The sequence below is a fragment of the Crinia signifera genome, chromosome 3 (genome assembly GCF_055691185.1).
Source record: "Crinia signifera chromosome 3, ASM5569118v1, whole genome shotgun sequence".
Taxonomy (NCBI): Eukaryota; Metazoa; Chordata; class Amphibia; order Anura; family Myobatrachidae; genus Crinia; species Crinia signifera.
The window spans coordinates 96,822,329-96,837,852 of NC_139219.1; the positions used below are offsets into that span (position 1 = coordinate 96,822,329).

Here is a 15,524-nt window from a genome sequence, read left to right on the forward strand (position 1 = left end):
GGTGACAACCTTTATTAAGAAGAATACAGCCGGAGGCACTGTCATCTATTCCTATAATAGGATTAAGTGAGTAATTGGATTACTCTGCTAATCCCCTACTCTATTGTTCTATGTATTGTATTCCAACTGAGAACAATAGGATAGCCATGGTGAGCCATGGTCTAAAGGCCCCCATACACTAGGGCGACTTGTCCTTAGGACAAGTCGCCCCCGACTTCCCCCTGAGCTTCCCCGGCTGCTCCCCGGGGGAGCTTGATTAGATTGGCACTTGATGTGCCATTTTTTACATGTGATAAATCGTCTCGATTTATCACATGTAAAAAACCCGGGGAGCAGGGGGGGGGGCGCTAAGAGGTGGGAGCTGGTGGGAGCAGGGGGGCTGGGGGCGCTGCGGGGGACACGTCTGTGTCCCCCGCTGCTGGGGACGCTGCGGGGGACATCATCTGAGCGGCGAGAAGGTAGAGGGAGCAGGGGGGGCTGGAGACGCTGCGGGGGACACAGGCTGCATAGAGCCGGGCAGGGGAAGCCGGCCGGGAGCTGTCAGTAATGAATAAAAAAAAAAAGCCCATACAATGAATGGGCAGCCTGTGATTGGCTGCTGAGCGCTCTCTCAGCCAATTGCTGACTGGCTGAGAGAGCGCTCAGCCAATCACAGGCTGCCCATTCATTGTATGGGCTTTTTTTTTTTATTCATTACTGTAAGCTCCCGGCCGGCTTCCCCTGCCCGGCTCTATGCAGCCTGTGTCCCCCGCAGCGTCTCCAGCCCCCCCTGCTCCCTCTACCTTCTCGCCGCTCAGACGATGTCCCCCGCAGCGTCCCCAGCAGCGGGGGACACAGACGTGTCCCACGCAGCGTCCCCAGCCCCCCCTGCTCCCTCCACCGCCGCGCCGCCCCACTAGGTCCCAAGTCGGGTGGTCGGACGTGCAGCAGGTCCGACCACCCGACGCAGATCCGATGCGCACGGGACCGCGCATCGGATCTGAGGGGACATCAAAACTAGCCAATTTTGGTCCGATTTTGGCCAGATCCGACTGATCTGGCTGAAATCTGACCAAAATCGGCTAGTGTATGGGGGCCTTAAGGAAGATAGATGAGATGGGCTCCTACGGTACATATAATTTTTAGCGCACTGCCTGCCCGCCAATTTATTTTTAATTCACCCTTTTTCTACTCTATTTCTGTATCACGTGTCATTTTCTATTTTGCAGTTTTATATATAAAAAAATAAACGTTATATTTTAAATGTAATCAGTTGCACCAGGCATATATTACACTTTTTTTCTTCTTTATATTGTCCACAGTCCATAATTTACTCAATGATGCTCACCTAACCACAAAGCAGTACTAGGAGGCACATTTTCATTCTCGCTATACAAATTAAAAACACTTTAGACACAATTCTCTTATCTTGTTGTAATAGCATTTAAATAAGAATTAGATGAAAGTCTGATGAAGTCTGTATGCTAATTAAAAGAAAATAAACAAGAAATAAGGTATCACAGCCAGATGGTCTGAAGTTGCTGACATATACTATTTAGCATCATAGACATTATACAGTGAGCATCTTTCTGAAGACACATATAAGTAAAGGTGATCTTGTATTTATTTTTCTAAACTGCATTTTAAAATAAAGTTAAGTCTCAAAGACATGGGCAATGAAAACTGCCAGTTACTGTTCTCACAGCTATCTTCTAATAACTCAATAGAGAATTCAATACTTGTTCTAAGAGCACCCTGTAGTATTTTGCACTGGGTGTGGGCATTGAAAATTGATGAATAGAAACAATTATTGGTCTGATTACGATGGTGGGTGTTTTCACCATAAATGGGAGGCCAAAGAAACCTCAGTGGCTAATCCCGACGGTGACTACCAGCCCCTTGTAGGTGTTTAGAAATCATTGATGGTCTTTTAGCAAAAATATTTTTACCATCAATTGGAAACCATTGAAACATTGAACTGTGCCACAAGAGAAGTTCCCAACATTTCACCCTCTGCCAGCTTTTATACAATGACATCATATGGATTGGGATGAACTGCCTGCTGCAGTTTGATACAGGACTCTAATGGTTAGTGAGCAGCCAACATCAGAAGTGCAGGGTCCAGAATCAATGCATTTAGCACTCGCCTCATCCAGGCAGCACTCACATTCAGTAGGTATTATTCAAATAAGAAACAGACACGTCATAGCTTGTTGGAAGACCAATATGCCATGATGTGTATCTGACTATTATCAGCTTATTTTATTTATTTATAAACCGTTTCTTATATAGTGCAGCAGATTTCATTCCACTTTACAATTGTAGACAGCGATAAAACAAACTGGGTAACAACAAGGCTAGATGACCCCGCTGCAAGCTTACAATCTATAGGATCTGAATAAATAGTAGTTTATATGACATCAGTAAGGGTCGGATCCCCTCCAATTGTCCACCTAGCACATTACTACAGAGTACCGCAAAGAGGAAATACTGGATAAACAGTGGTTTGGCATCCAGGAATTTAGGGAGGAGCTATTATGTCTTCCCATTATACAGTTGTTCAATACAGTTGGAGCCGCAGCGATGTTCACAGCGATGAGACGTATGAGCATCTTATACTGTAGTATACTGTGTAAGCTGCTCGGCGATCAGGGGGTTCCTTTGGTACAGTATATCAATCCGCCGCTAGATTGGTGGAGCATTAGCCAACCAGCGGTGGTGATTTCTATTGCATGGTGAGCATCCATGCCCCTTGGCGGATGGGAGCGCAAGAAGAAAAGAGGGTTGCCAAAACCTCTGTGATGGCACGCTGGCGGCAAGTATGAGAGGCGCTCCATTGGTATCTGATCGCTCTTTCAGTGTTCGCTTCTCTGACTCCACCTCCTTTTCACTACCCCTGCCAGTCGGAGTTCCGCAAGGCTCAATTTTAGGTCCTCTGCTTTTATTAATCTATACCTCATCTTTTGGCAAACTAATCAGCTTTGTTGGATTTCAGTATCACTTGTATGCGGACGATACTCAAATCTATGTATCAACCCCAGAATTGTCACTAGTGGTTTTGGGCCGAGTCTCTGAATGCCTCTCTGCCATCTCATCTTGGATGATTACTTGCCACCTAAAACTCAATATTTCCAAAATGGAATAAATCATATTCTCACCAGCCAAGGACAGTAACCTTCCTCGGCAATCTACCCTACCCCACAAGCTCATTGCCTAGGGATCATCCTCGACTGTCCTTTGTTCCCCCACATCCAATCTGTCTCCAAATCATGTTACATCCATCTAAAAAACATATCCAAAATATGACCCTGTGAGAAATCGCGGCGCGTGTTCCCATCTGCGACCGCGTCCACGTTCCTTACCTGCGCACTGCCCTGCACTGTCCCTGGGTGTTCTCCATGGCAAGATCTGACATCACTCTGGAATCTGGTCGGGCTCCCATGCCGGTTCCCTGCTGCATGGGCGCCACCATGACACTTACAGTCACATGACTCTGTCCTCCAATGGATTCTCCATGACCTTGTTACCTTGACCTTGTCACGATCCGAGCTGTCAGACAGACGTTCTTACCGGCTAAGTGCCTCCGCAGGTTCAGCTTGCGGTCCAGACGTCATCTCTGCCGGCGTCCTGTCTCCCAGTGACAGTCCCCAGTGCACGGCAATCCACCTGTCCGCCGCCATTGCTCCCAGTATCCAGCATGGTGTGCACAAACACACTTTCCCGCCATAGCAGACATGGGGGCTGCCATGTTCTTCCCAGTCACATGTCTGTGCTGTCCAATCCTGTTGGTTCTGATCTCCCTGTCATACTTCCTCGGCCAATCCTGGCCACCCAGTGGGGATAAGTATGCTGGGAGCTCTCAGAACCATTGCTAGTGCTTCAGTTGTCTCCAGTGTATGGTCAGCTGTCCTTGTCTCCGTGCAAGTGTATTTCTCTGCTGGTGTTGTCTTCCATGCTGCAGTGTGTTCCAGGTTGTTCCATCTCCTGTGAAGTCCAGGTTATTCCATCGCCTGTGATCCTGCCTCTACAGCCCAGCGACCAAGCCTAGCTCCGGGACTCTGGTCCTTCCGATGCTCCAGCATCATCCACCATCGATGTTCCATCGTTAGTCCGATATTCCGGACCTCCTGCTTCCGTCCGTTATTCCGGACCCACAGTCTCATCTCCCGTCCGTCATTCCGGACCCACAGTCTCCTTCCATATCCGATACCCGAATCCGATGGTCCCACATCATCATCGATAGTCCGATATTCCGGATCTCCAAGCCAAGCTTCCATCCGTCATTCCGGACCCACAGTCAAGCTCAAGTCTTCCGTCCGTCATTCCGGACCCACAGTCTTCACATCCGATGTTCCACCATCGATCCCACATATCATCACATCTGTAAAGTATTGCAATCTGCATGAACTCTGTCATTTATCCTGCATGCTTTACTGTCTGTTATACTACAACCATCTGCAAATAAACTCCGGTTGTATTTTACCTCTGACTGCTTATTGGCTCTGGGTGCACTGTCGCGCACTCCATGCGCAAGGGTTCTCTCCAACCTCCCCGGTCCAGGTCCCCACCAGAGGTCTCAGTCTCGTCGACTAAGCCCCCTGGGGTGACAGACCTGTGCACTGTCCCATGTGATCAAGGTGTGCACAGGTACTTCCTGGACTTAATTGGTGCTGCGACCACAGCAAAGTTGCCTACCCTCCTGCATTCTGCAGGAGACTCCCTGAAATAAGAGCAATCTCACTCTCTCCCTTATAAGTCTAGCAATCTCCCTCATTTCACCTAGCCCACATTACACTGTTACATTTTTTTTGGGAAAAAAGTAATAAGATACAATTACATTACATTACAGTATAGTATCTCTTACTAACTGTTTTGGGGCTCATCTACATTTGTATAGAAGTCATTTCAAAAGATTCCTCTCAGATGTAGCAGATCACACCCGCGCTTCTAGGTGCACTTGCCATGTTCACAATCTGTTTTCACAATTTCTCCATATATGGAATTAGACACACCCTTTGGGTGGAGCATGACACGCCCCTTCAATGGGGCACATTGCAAAATTCTACTGCCAACTATAATCTCCTTGAAACTAGTTTTCAAAAGTAGGCAAGTATGGACCACAGCCAATCACAGAGGAGCAGGGGGACTCTGGCCCATTTGCCCTGCCTTAAACTACTAGTCTTTTTTTATGTGTGCAAACAGGAATCAGCGTTCTAGGCTCTAGGTTCCCTTGTTCCTGAGTAATCTGCTACAGCTGCTGTTGATTCCTAAAAGCTCCCTGGACACCCTTCATCTGCCAGGTCATTTTCCAGCTGCTTATTCCATCTGCACTTCCCCAGAGGAAGAAGCTAGAGCTCTCCAGCAACTGCCAGCAAGTTTGTATAGCCCTTAAAGGGCCATCACTACCTTCAACTCCCAAGTCGACAAAGGCGTCAACACTTCATACAACCCAGCAGCTCCTAGGCTGTCGACATTCCAGCAGTTCCCAGACTGCCAACATCCCAGCAGCTCCCAGGCTGTCGACTTTCAGCAGTTTCCAGACTGCCTACATCCCAGCAGCTCCCAGGCTGTCGACTTTCAGCAGTTTCCAGACTGCCTACATCCCAGCAGCTTCGAGGCCATCCATCAGTTACGGATCTTTATACCTACATCCGTCCATCTCCACGACCAGGGACACTCACAGTCCATCTACTATGCTAGGCCAGTCAGGTGTGGGAACTCAGGTCAGAGGCCTGTGACCTCACCACCAAATGCAGCGGAGTCCAAACCTCCTTGCGGGGGTCTCTGGTGAATACCGTCGGTGGTGCTAGACTCCTTGCCTCTGATCAGAGTCACGTCAATTCCCTCACTTGGCTGCATCCACAGTACCCGTGTCGTAAACTCTCCATACCTCAAACAACCTGTATTCCAGAACCCAGCATCCTCCACTGGCTCACTGCTGCCGCAGTGTACATCAGTGTACATCAGTGACCCAAGCCCTGACAGACCCTATCTTACACAAGACACTACTAAATGTCTTATCCATGCACTCATAATATCCTGCATTAATTATTTACTTATGTACAGTTTCTTATATAGCGCAGCAGATTCCGTTATGCTTTACAATAGTAATTGCAATAGTCTCCTAACTGGTCTTCCCAAGAACAGACTCTCACCACTGCAATCCATCTTAAATGCTGCTGCTAGGCTGATCTTCCTAGCAAGCTCATCGTCTGCTGATCCACTCTGCCAGTCCCTCCATTGGTTGCCTGTATTTTACTGTACTTTACTCACATATAAAGCTATTAACCATACTGCACCAGCTTATATCTCTTTGGTTATCACAAAATATCTCTCAACTTGACCACTCTGCTCTGCACAAGATCTGTGTTTGTCTTCTGCATGGATTAGTAGCTCACATTCACTATTACAGGACGTTCATAGGGCTGCTCCCATCCTTTGGAATGCCCTTTTTATGCACAATAAGGCTCTCCACTAGCCTCCAAACTCTCAAGCGTTCCCTGAAAACTCATCTCTTAACGCAAGTGGCAGCCTATCATATTTAAGTTCCACAAGCATAACCCTCTGAGGCACTTATGTATCTTATAGCTTCCCTTCTGGACTTGCAACTTGGTGGGATTGCTATGCTATTACTGGTGCCTGTCCTTGTGTTTCCCTTCTATGTCCCTATAGATTGTAAGCTTGCAGCAGGGCTCTCCTACCCCCAAGTCTGTCTGTTACCCAGTTTGCTTCATTACAGTCTACAATTGTAAAACGCAATGGAATCTGCTGCACTATATAAGAAACTGTAAATAAATAAATAAATAAATAAACTCAGCAGCAGTGGGTGTGCCACAGGGTGACCCAAATAGGTGCTGCCGTACATGCAGGTGCCCCTACAGGGCTTGGAGCCAAGAGGCAGGTGTCTCCAATGCCTATGGAAGTTCTGCCCCTGGTGGTGGATTTAGGGGGGTATTCAATCCCCCGCCACTATTTAAGATAGGGAAAATAGTGGCGGGTGCCTATTCAATGCAGTCTTTCCCGACAGCCTTGAAGAACAGAACGGAGCCGACTTTAAAAGCCATGATCCACAGCCGTTTCCGAGGACATGCCCCCTTTTTGTTGTTCGGCAGGCAGGACATTGAATCCCGTCTGCTGAATAACAGGATGGGGCAGGGTTTCTACTGTTGGGACGTCCCGACAGTCGTGACCCAGGATTAAATACCACCCTTATTTTTTGTTCTCTGACCAAATTGTGTTGTCTAAATGGGCCAGTAAAAAGATGTGTTGTAGGGGATCTATTGTGCCAACACTCTGCTAGTGGCCCGTGCGCATCGCATCGGAGCCTGTGAGTTGTATCGGATGCAGAAGCGATCTGCTGGATTGCTTCCATTACAGTGCAGCTCTTTCCTGCATTATGCCTACTAATTCAGTTATGAATAGTAATATGCGTAGCAGGGTCATGGCAGTGCGTTACCTCCTTGGCCTCCTTAAGGCATGCGCTAGTTTGCTTGCTACAGGAAAATCTTAAAGATTTAATTTGTTTTCAAACCATTCATTATGCCGATTATTATTGTTATGGATATTGATACTGATGTCCTAAAACTTCCTATATTAAAAAAAAATAAAAAATCTTTAACATTCTGGCTGGAAAACGAAGGGTTATATTACCAACCAATCACTTATCTTTCAGTCAGATCTATAGCTCTATAGAAGAAGAAATACAGTAACATTACAACAACAAAAGAAGAGTAAAACAGATGATTCTGTAAAAATCGCAATTCATAAAACATTGTTTTCAGTGTTCTTGCTTTCCATAGCCTGGCAGATTTACTGCAGAGAAAGCAAATGCTACACAAAAGATTAGTCTTTAAATGACTAGTACGCACTGCTGTCAGCCTCAAACTATAAGTGTTCCTTCATATGTTTAAAGTAAAATGAATTATGAAAAAGCGTCTGGGTTCTGAATATGGGGGATGATGATAAAACGCAGACATTTATCATGACTGGGGGGAATCAGAATTAGAGATGACACTGGTAGCCCAGCAGCAGGCAAAAACATTCTCATGTGTTGTCTTTCCTATGTGAGATATGAGCAGTGACTGATAGCTTAACCAGGATGTAAGGGAAGACAAAGCTCTGGAATGTAAATGGGTGGACACTGTCCAATCCAGGTGTCTGTGACAGAACGAAGGACAAGCTAATTATCATACCTCTTCCCCCTTTGCTATTTCCTTGATGGTGCGGAGGTGCAGGCGTGTTCCTTCAAACACTATCACACAGTTTGGGTCGCAACTGTGATTTAAAAGGGACATGCTGAAACAGATAAGAAGAATAAAACAAAGATGATGGAAATGAACATACCTAAGCCATGGTCTAACAGAGCCATCAGATAATAGAGATGAATACAGCCAACATGTAACATTAGAAGTTGTCTCTATACAGCCAAATATATTACGGAGGCACCAAGCACCACAAAATAGATTCCAATATAAATAGATGATGGGTACATGGTAACATAATTAATAGCCTATACAGCATACAGTACTACAGACTGGCTATCACCGACTTGTAGAAATGGTCACAGCCAAAAATGATACTAGTGGTTGATTCAGGTTGGTTTGCAAAAACAAACTCCTTTTTTACAGGATAAAACCATGTGCACTGCAGGTGGGGCTGATGTAACATGTGCAGAGAGCGTTAGATTTGTGTGAAGTGTGTTCAAATATCTATATTGCAGTGTAAGAATAAAGCAGCCAGTATTTACTCTGCACAGAAACAAAATAACTCCCCCAAATGTAACCATCTCTGCACATCTTACATCAGCCCCACCTGCAGTGCACATGGTTTTGTCCATTAAAGAAGGAGTTTGCTTTTGCAAACCAACCCGAATCACCCCCATAATTTGCTTTACACACATGGGAAATTTTAAGGATATGTATATTTTGATATGAAATTTATTACAAATAATCACCTACACCTTCTATACAAAAGAGCACAAAATGAGTGTTACCAGCAAATAGCTGGACGTACATTATTATCTATGTGATTGGGCCTACAAATAACATCCATATTCTATTAATATCTGTATGTGGTTAAGTCTCAGAATCTGTATATGAAGTACTAAATGTAACAGCTTTTTCCAATACAAGTTCTGTCCTGCTCTGTATACAGAATCACACCCATAAAATATACGTGTCATATCAGTGGTAAATGCAGGATTACTAGAAAGGGACTTACAAATGCAGTCCACATTCTCCTACTCTGCGGAACATTGACACAAGTACCGGAGTCTAGGGAAGGGGTAAAAGAACCAAGTAACAACTGTGACACGTCATTGCGAATGCATCATGGGGAGGGACTTAACAAGCTGGGTGGAATCTTATTGACTATCTGTTCTCATGTGTTTTTGATACCCAATAACAAAAATGTGGCTAAAGCCAAATTTGCACTAGTTTCTTGAAAATAAGTTTATTGTAACCTGATCATCTCATTAGTTTAAACCTAGATTACATACTGTACCTTCTCTTGAACTGTGTGGCTTAATATCACTAATAAACTACTAAGTAGCTAATAATGAACTAGGTGGCTCCTCAGCAGATCACATTTCTCAGCACAAAAGATATTGATAGCCCACAGTAGTTTATGTGCCACTTCTGCATATTTGTTTACAGAGAGCGATACTGACTGCCATGCCAGCCTGCTCGAATGCGCACACAGCACATCATCATAGGGATTCTATACATTCCGGATACAATAGGTCATCTGGCAGGTGGAGACTCTAATGGCATTTTTGGTCTCCCATATAAAAAATACTCCGTCGTGCTCCAAAAGTTCTGTGACACTTTTGTTTTCTGATGGCTCAATGTACACAAGCTTTGTTCATTGCACAAAGGGCCTGATTCAGACCCACTTGCGTACACTCACTGCTCCGCGTGCACTAACTGCCCCACCTGCATTTCCAGGGGACGCCCATAAAATGATGGGCGTTCCACTGCTCTGGACCAGTGTCCACCCCCTCCCATACCGAACGGAGTGTGACTTTGGCTTCTTCCGAGTAAACTTGAATCACCCCCAAAGTTACTAAAAAAATATTAAACGGTCTTCAAAAAATTTTTTATAAGGCAGTGGTTCCCAAACCTAGTGTATCAGCATTTTTTCAAGGCTCCCCTAGTCCAAAAGTTTCCTATTGATAAAAAAATTTAAAAAAACATAAGTAAATTGTGCTTATCTGTCAACCTTAGGTTCAGTTATGTGGTGGAAATAGTTGTGATTCTAATTGTCCAAATATTTTATGATTGGCAACCTTAAGCCTATAACTTTATCCATAAATAATTTGTTTTTATCCTGGACTATCAAAATGAGACACCCCTGCCAGTGTCTCATGGGCCCTCAGGGTGCCTAAGCACACTGTTTGGGAACCACTGGTATAAGGAATATATGAAACAATGACTAGATTTTGTGTATGTACAAGTGATGTGCGGATTCGGTTTCATTCGGAATGACAGTTCTCAAATCGGGATCGTATTGGATTTTGAGATTTGAGAACCGAGTAAACCGAAGACCACACAGGTCTAGGGCTGAAAATGATCTAGGCCCTGAAGTGAACAATAGTGCCATGTGGGCACGTACTCCAGCTCCACTATCAGCCCCAATGTCTCCCTACATTTCTCAAAGAAAAATTGCAGAATTTAAAATATTTGATTTATTACTATAAGTTGGTGACTGATCATCAGCATACTGCAATGATGACAGGCCTAGTTTTATGTGGAGGCCCAGACCTGTAGCTCCATCCACCCCATTGTTAATCAGGCCCTTTGTGGCCTTTTATTTTATTTTAATCTTTTATTTCAATTGTCTTCTAATAGTCGTGTTTGAGGCTCAGAGACTTTGCAGGAATCTCAGTGTCGAAAAGCCATAATCTGTTGATTTCCGAGCATGCTCATCTACGCCATAACACTTTCTTGTTTGTAACAATTTCGAGTAGATCTTAGAACCCCCATGTTGATGGTCTTCAAGGAAAAATACAAATCAATACAGTTTGTTGCAGCTGTACCACTTTTTATTTATTGAACTGAATAATCAGTTAGCTTGCTGGGACATTTATATCAATAAAAAGAAGAAATATATAAAACATTGCTGATTTCTAATATTTGTTTAAGCAACTTCAACCATATACCAGGAACTAAAGAATGAACAGAGGTATACAAAGTTTTTGACACTTGGCACGACTAGCTAAATATAATTGAATGGAATTGTGACAAGAATTGATGCAAGCTTCCTGCTGTGAGAAAGTTTAGTTTAGCTCTAATAAAAATCTCTCTTTCCGTTTTACTGCTTATGTTACCATAGGTTTTTTGCAGCATGAAATCTAAACTAGGGCCTCCAGTTCCACCTTTCAACTTGTTTCTATCCTCAGTAAAAGCCACATGCTTAGCTCAAACAAAAAGCCATCAGTCTTAGACTACATAAATAATTTCTTCAACTGGTAATGAGGCATTCTGAAAACAATTTTAAACCATTTTTTTCCCCCTCATTTCCTTGTAATTTAACAGTGGAAGTAGTTTTCTCCTGATAAACCCCACCGGCTACCTAAAAAAAATGTAGCCACTGTGAATAAGCCAGTTTATGCATTACCTGGGATATACGCCAACACCAACCTCCTGCATTTCTCCATCGCTGATGGTGAAGCTGTTACAGGTCAGCTGTATAAACAAGCAAAGCAAATCTGGGATTAGTGGTTTTTGACCCGAAGGAAAAAAAACATTCAATAAATAAAGTCTATTTCATTCAGCAAATTGCTCCAGAAGATCATAAAACACCCAGTGCCAGCACAAGGATACATTCCAGTTATCCCAATCCCCTGCAATTTTGAAATGATTTCTGAATAGGTATACTGATGCCATTCATTAAATATATACCGTCCAAATAAGGTGTTCCTAATTAGTGTAAAGAAATGCAACCTGTGCAACTGGGCAGTCAAGCACTGCTTGTTTTACAGACTGGATCTTGTTGAGAACATGCAGTAAAATGATGTGGCTGGGACATGCTTTAGCTCACAGCAATACACTTATTAATTGGCACTTTTGTAGCGGCTGGGCCCATTAATAACAGTTAATGATTTTTTTAAAGACTTTAGAAAAACATATATAAAATAACTGGCAATAAAGAGGGAGGGAGAGAGCGAAAGAACTAATAAAATGTAATCATGCTTTGGTATTATATAGTTGTGTGAAAAGGTTTTGGTACTCCTGTGAATAATATTCTGTCTCCCTTAATATAGGGGGGGATGCAGAATGAGAAGTACTGCAGTTTGCATAATGTCAATTTATAAAATTGCTCTGGGCATATCCAAACAACTGTCATAAGATTGGCGCAATATTGGCAGGTGAGGCAGGAGGGTGGGGTTTATTAGGTCGGCATAAAAAGGAACAGTGTCTAGGTCGATCTAAAAAAATCCGAAGCTCCACACAAGCAAAAGGTTGACGCATGAAAAGTTAGGTTTTCATTTTTTTTTTTGTCAATTTGTAGATTTTATGGCATAGACCGTAAATGAGTGCACCGCTTCACTCGCCATGCTTCTGGTACTTTACAGTTCCACGTGGAGTCCACACGGATGGAAGCATGAAAGAGTTTTACTTTTTTTTTAAATGTATGTTGGCCTTTTCATGTGACCAACATTTGACCATGTGGAACGCATGTTGTTGACTAATGATTGACAACCTATCATCAAATCCAAGGCAGAATGTGGGATGAAAGGGGAATTCTAATGTAGGCTGAGTACATGGGATCCCGTGATTTAGCACAATTTTTGCCTGGATTTCAATCCTGGGACTGGAGCATCAAAATGCGCATCCGCATTTGACCTTTTTCTGCCGGGCAGTGCTGAACCCCAGCAGTGCTCAGATCAGTCCGAACACCAAGATGAATTCTCATTTCAGAGCTAAGGACACCCAGCACTAATCATTCTGGTGTTGGTGGGAGAAAGTTTATCAAATCTGACATAGTATATTGTTTAACTTGGGTAAAAAATCTCTTACTCAAGTGGCAGTCTCATAAGCAAGGAAACAACATGGCAGAGGAAGTGGCACATTTAAGATATTTAGGCATACCTCTCAACTCTCCCCATTTTTGTGGGACAATTTTTTAGATGACTGTCCAACCTGTAGGCAGCACTGTCCTTGGGTATGGGAGCAGTTGGTAGATGCTGTGTGCATGCACAGTGTCTAATCAGGGGCATAACTCCAGCCTTTGGGCTCCAACCTATACGGTTCACAGTGGGATCCAAGTGTGACCATTGTTCTTGCAACTGGGGCACACCTGTAGTTAATTGGCTCTATACCAGGAGCCCTGCTAACATCTGCATTAGGGGACAGGATGGCTCCTGCTGGGCAACACTCAGCCTACGCTGCAGTATGCAATGCTGTCTGACTCTGAGATGATACACACAGGTGTATGTTGACCATATTTGAGGAGGAGGGCACCAAACTCTAACGTACCTCCAGGCAACTGAGATGAACTTATGCCCCTGTGTCTATTCACTAGAGACAGATTGAGTAGGGCCATGCCAGCAGCTGCAAGTCAGTTGGGCATGTCCCCACAAGGCTGCAAACTGGGGCAAAGTGAGCGGGGAGATTTTCAACCATCAGTTTATACCACAGTTCAGCACAGGGTTATCCAAAGCCAAAACAACTCTTAAATGCTTACAATTGTCATGATTACTCATTTGAAGTTAAAAATTGAAGTTCAGAAAACTGCTCTACTTATATTCTACTTTCCCTGTGCTGTTATCATTAAAGTCTGGAATTGATTGTGGATAAAGTCAGGATGTTGAACAGACTAATATCAGCAAATCGCTTTCAGATACAAGATGTCAGAAACAACGTCATTACATTTTGCACAAACCTCCCAACAGTGGATAACTGAGGCTTTAAAGCATATGCTTGTTTGACCTCAGTGGCTGCATAATGTATTGCTTCACCACTGAAGTATCCTATGTTTCTGGAAACATTTATGCAGAATTTGTAACCAAGCAATGCAGCATCTAAACAGCTTATTCCAAGCCTAACATCTTAAAAACACATTAGCAGAATAACGCCATTAGGATGTTTTTGAGACACAAGCGAGGAGGAAATTAGGTTAGACAACAGTTTGTGACATTCAGAGAGAAAACATAGTAAAAATGTTGCACAAATCTCTAAATTCTCAGTGCAAACATGTGCAAGGTCTCAACAAGGCAAAGATGTTTATTTCAGCCACATTAACTAATAATGCCTAAAATTACCTGTCATTTTAGTTATTTCAACAAGTCTGGAGTCAGGGCAGCTATGCACATTGCAGTCAGATGTTGTTGGAGGGCCTATCACTGCTGCTTATATGGAAGCAGCAATGATAGCACTAATATGCTAATGTGGTAGATGTCACACCTCCTTCTTGCATTAGTGACCCCTACAGCATCATAGGATGTAACATCAGATCACCTGCAACACTATGCGTGCTGCAGATCCCCCAACACAGAGGTAAAATGCTTTACTTCTTGGACACAGCCTGCTGTCAGCACAGCACAGCACATGCTGCAGGTGTGTGCTGCTGATGATGTGTTTAGAGATTTAAAGTTTTCTTTCACCCCCCTCTCTAAACATTTTGGGGGCATGGCCTAAGTGCGGGAGGTGGTCACGACTCCCACACTTAGGCCAAGCCCCAACATTTTACCGGGGCCCAGCATTCCTCTCGGCTGCCCTGCCCCTAGGACATGGAAAAGGTGCCTTCCTACCTTTTGACTGTCTGTAAATACCCTGTTTGTTGTATCACTGTCTCCTTTGTAAAGCGCAACGAAATATGCTGCGCTATATAAGAAACTGTTCATAAATAAATACATTTTTGTTAGCGCGTGTTTTTGGGTGTACAGTATGTCTTCTCTCATTCTCTATGCTTTCTACTTGCACTGCACATGAGAATAGAACCTAGTTGTACAGCAGCGTAAAGAGGTCACTGGCATGATCGTCCATGAACAGGGCCGTTCATGGCCCATCAACCGCTAGGCAACATGTCAGTATTCATTTACATTACACTTGCTGTAGATATATGATCTCTATTTTTACAGCTTGAACAGAGGAGTACCACCAAGTAGTTTATTTGCTCTAAGGCACGTTTTGCTGTGTTTGTGCAACACTTATGCTTAACCTAATGACACAACCATATTCCCACTTATTCTCACCAGCTGCATGCTGCAGCCTAAGAGGAAATTGTCAAATTGCTGAAAAATCATAACTGCTCATAATGCCATGAAGGACTACAGACAGTTAGTTGCTACAAGCATTTAAACAGTTTCCATTACATTTAAAAAGATGAACTAATTCTATGAAGATCTATCTGGCTTCTATTTAATGGGCAAAATATACAGTTAGAATCCAAGGTAGAAAATTGTGAAACACATGCATTCACAGCTAAATCGGGCTGATAAGAGGTTTTTTTGGTACTGTATTATCACGGCGCCCGATTTTATCTAAATCGTATACGATATCGCATACGATTTAGCGGCCGATTTGATCCGCGATGCGATTTCG

At 43.7% G+C, this 15,524-nt stretch overlaps 1 protein-coding gene across 2 annotated transcripts in view; it reads right to left on the bottom strand.

The window, feature by feature from the left end:
* Positions 1-15,524, bottom strand: part of SMYD3 (SET and MYND domain containing 3) — a 605,383-nt gene that overhangs the window by 239,483 nt on the left and 350,376 nt on the right. For both annotated transcript variants that reach the window (XM_083176239.1, XM_083176238.1), the window contains exons 6-7: positions 11,596-11,663; positions 8,172-8,274 (exon numbers count right to left, since the gene is read on the bottom strand). In XM_083176239.1, coding sequence (XP_083032365.1) covers positions 8,172-8,274; positions 11,596-11,663 — 171 coding nt within the window. The remainder of the gene's footprint in view (positions 1-8,171; positions 8,275-11,595; positions 11,664-15,524) is intronic.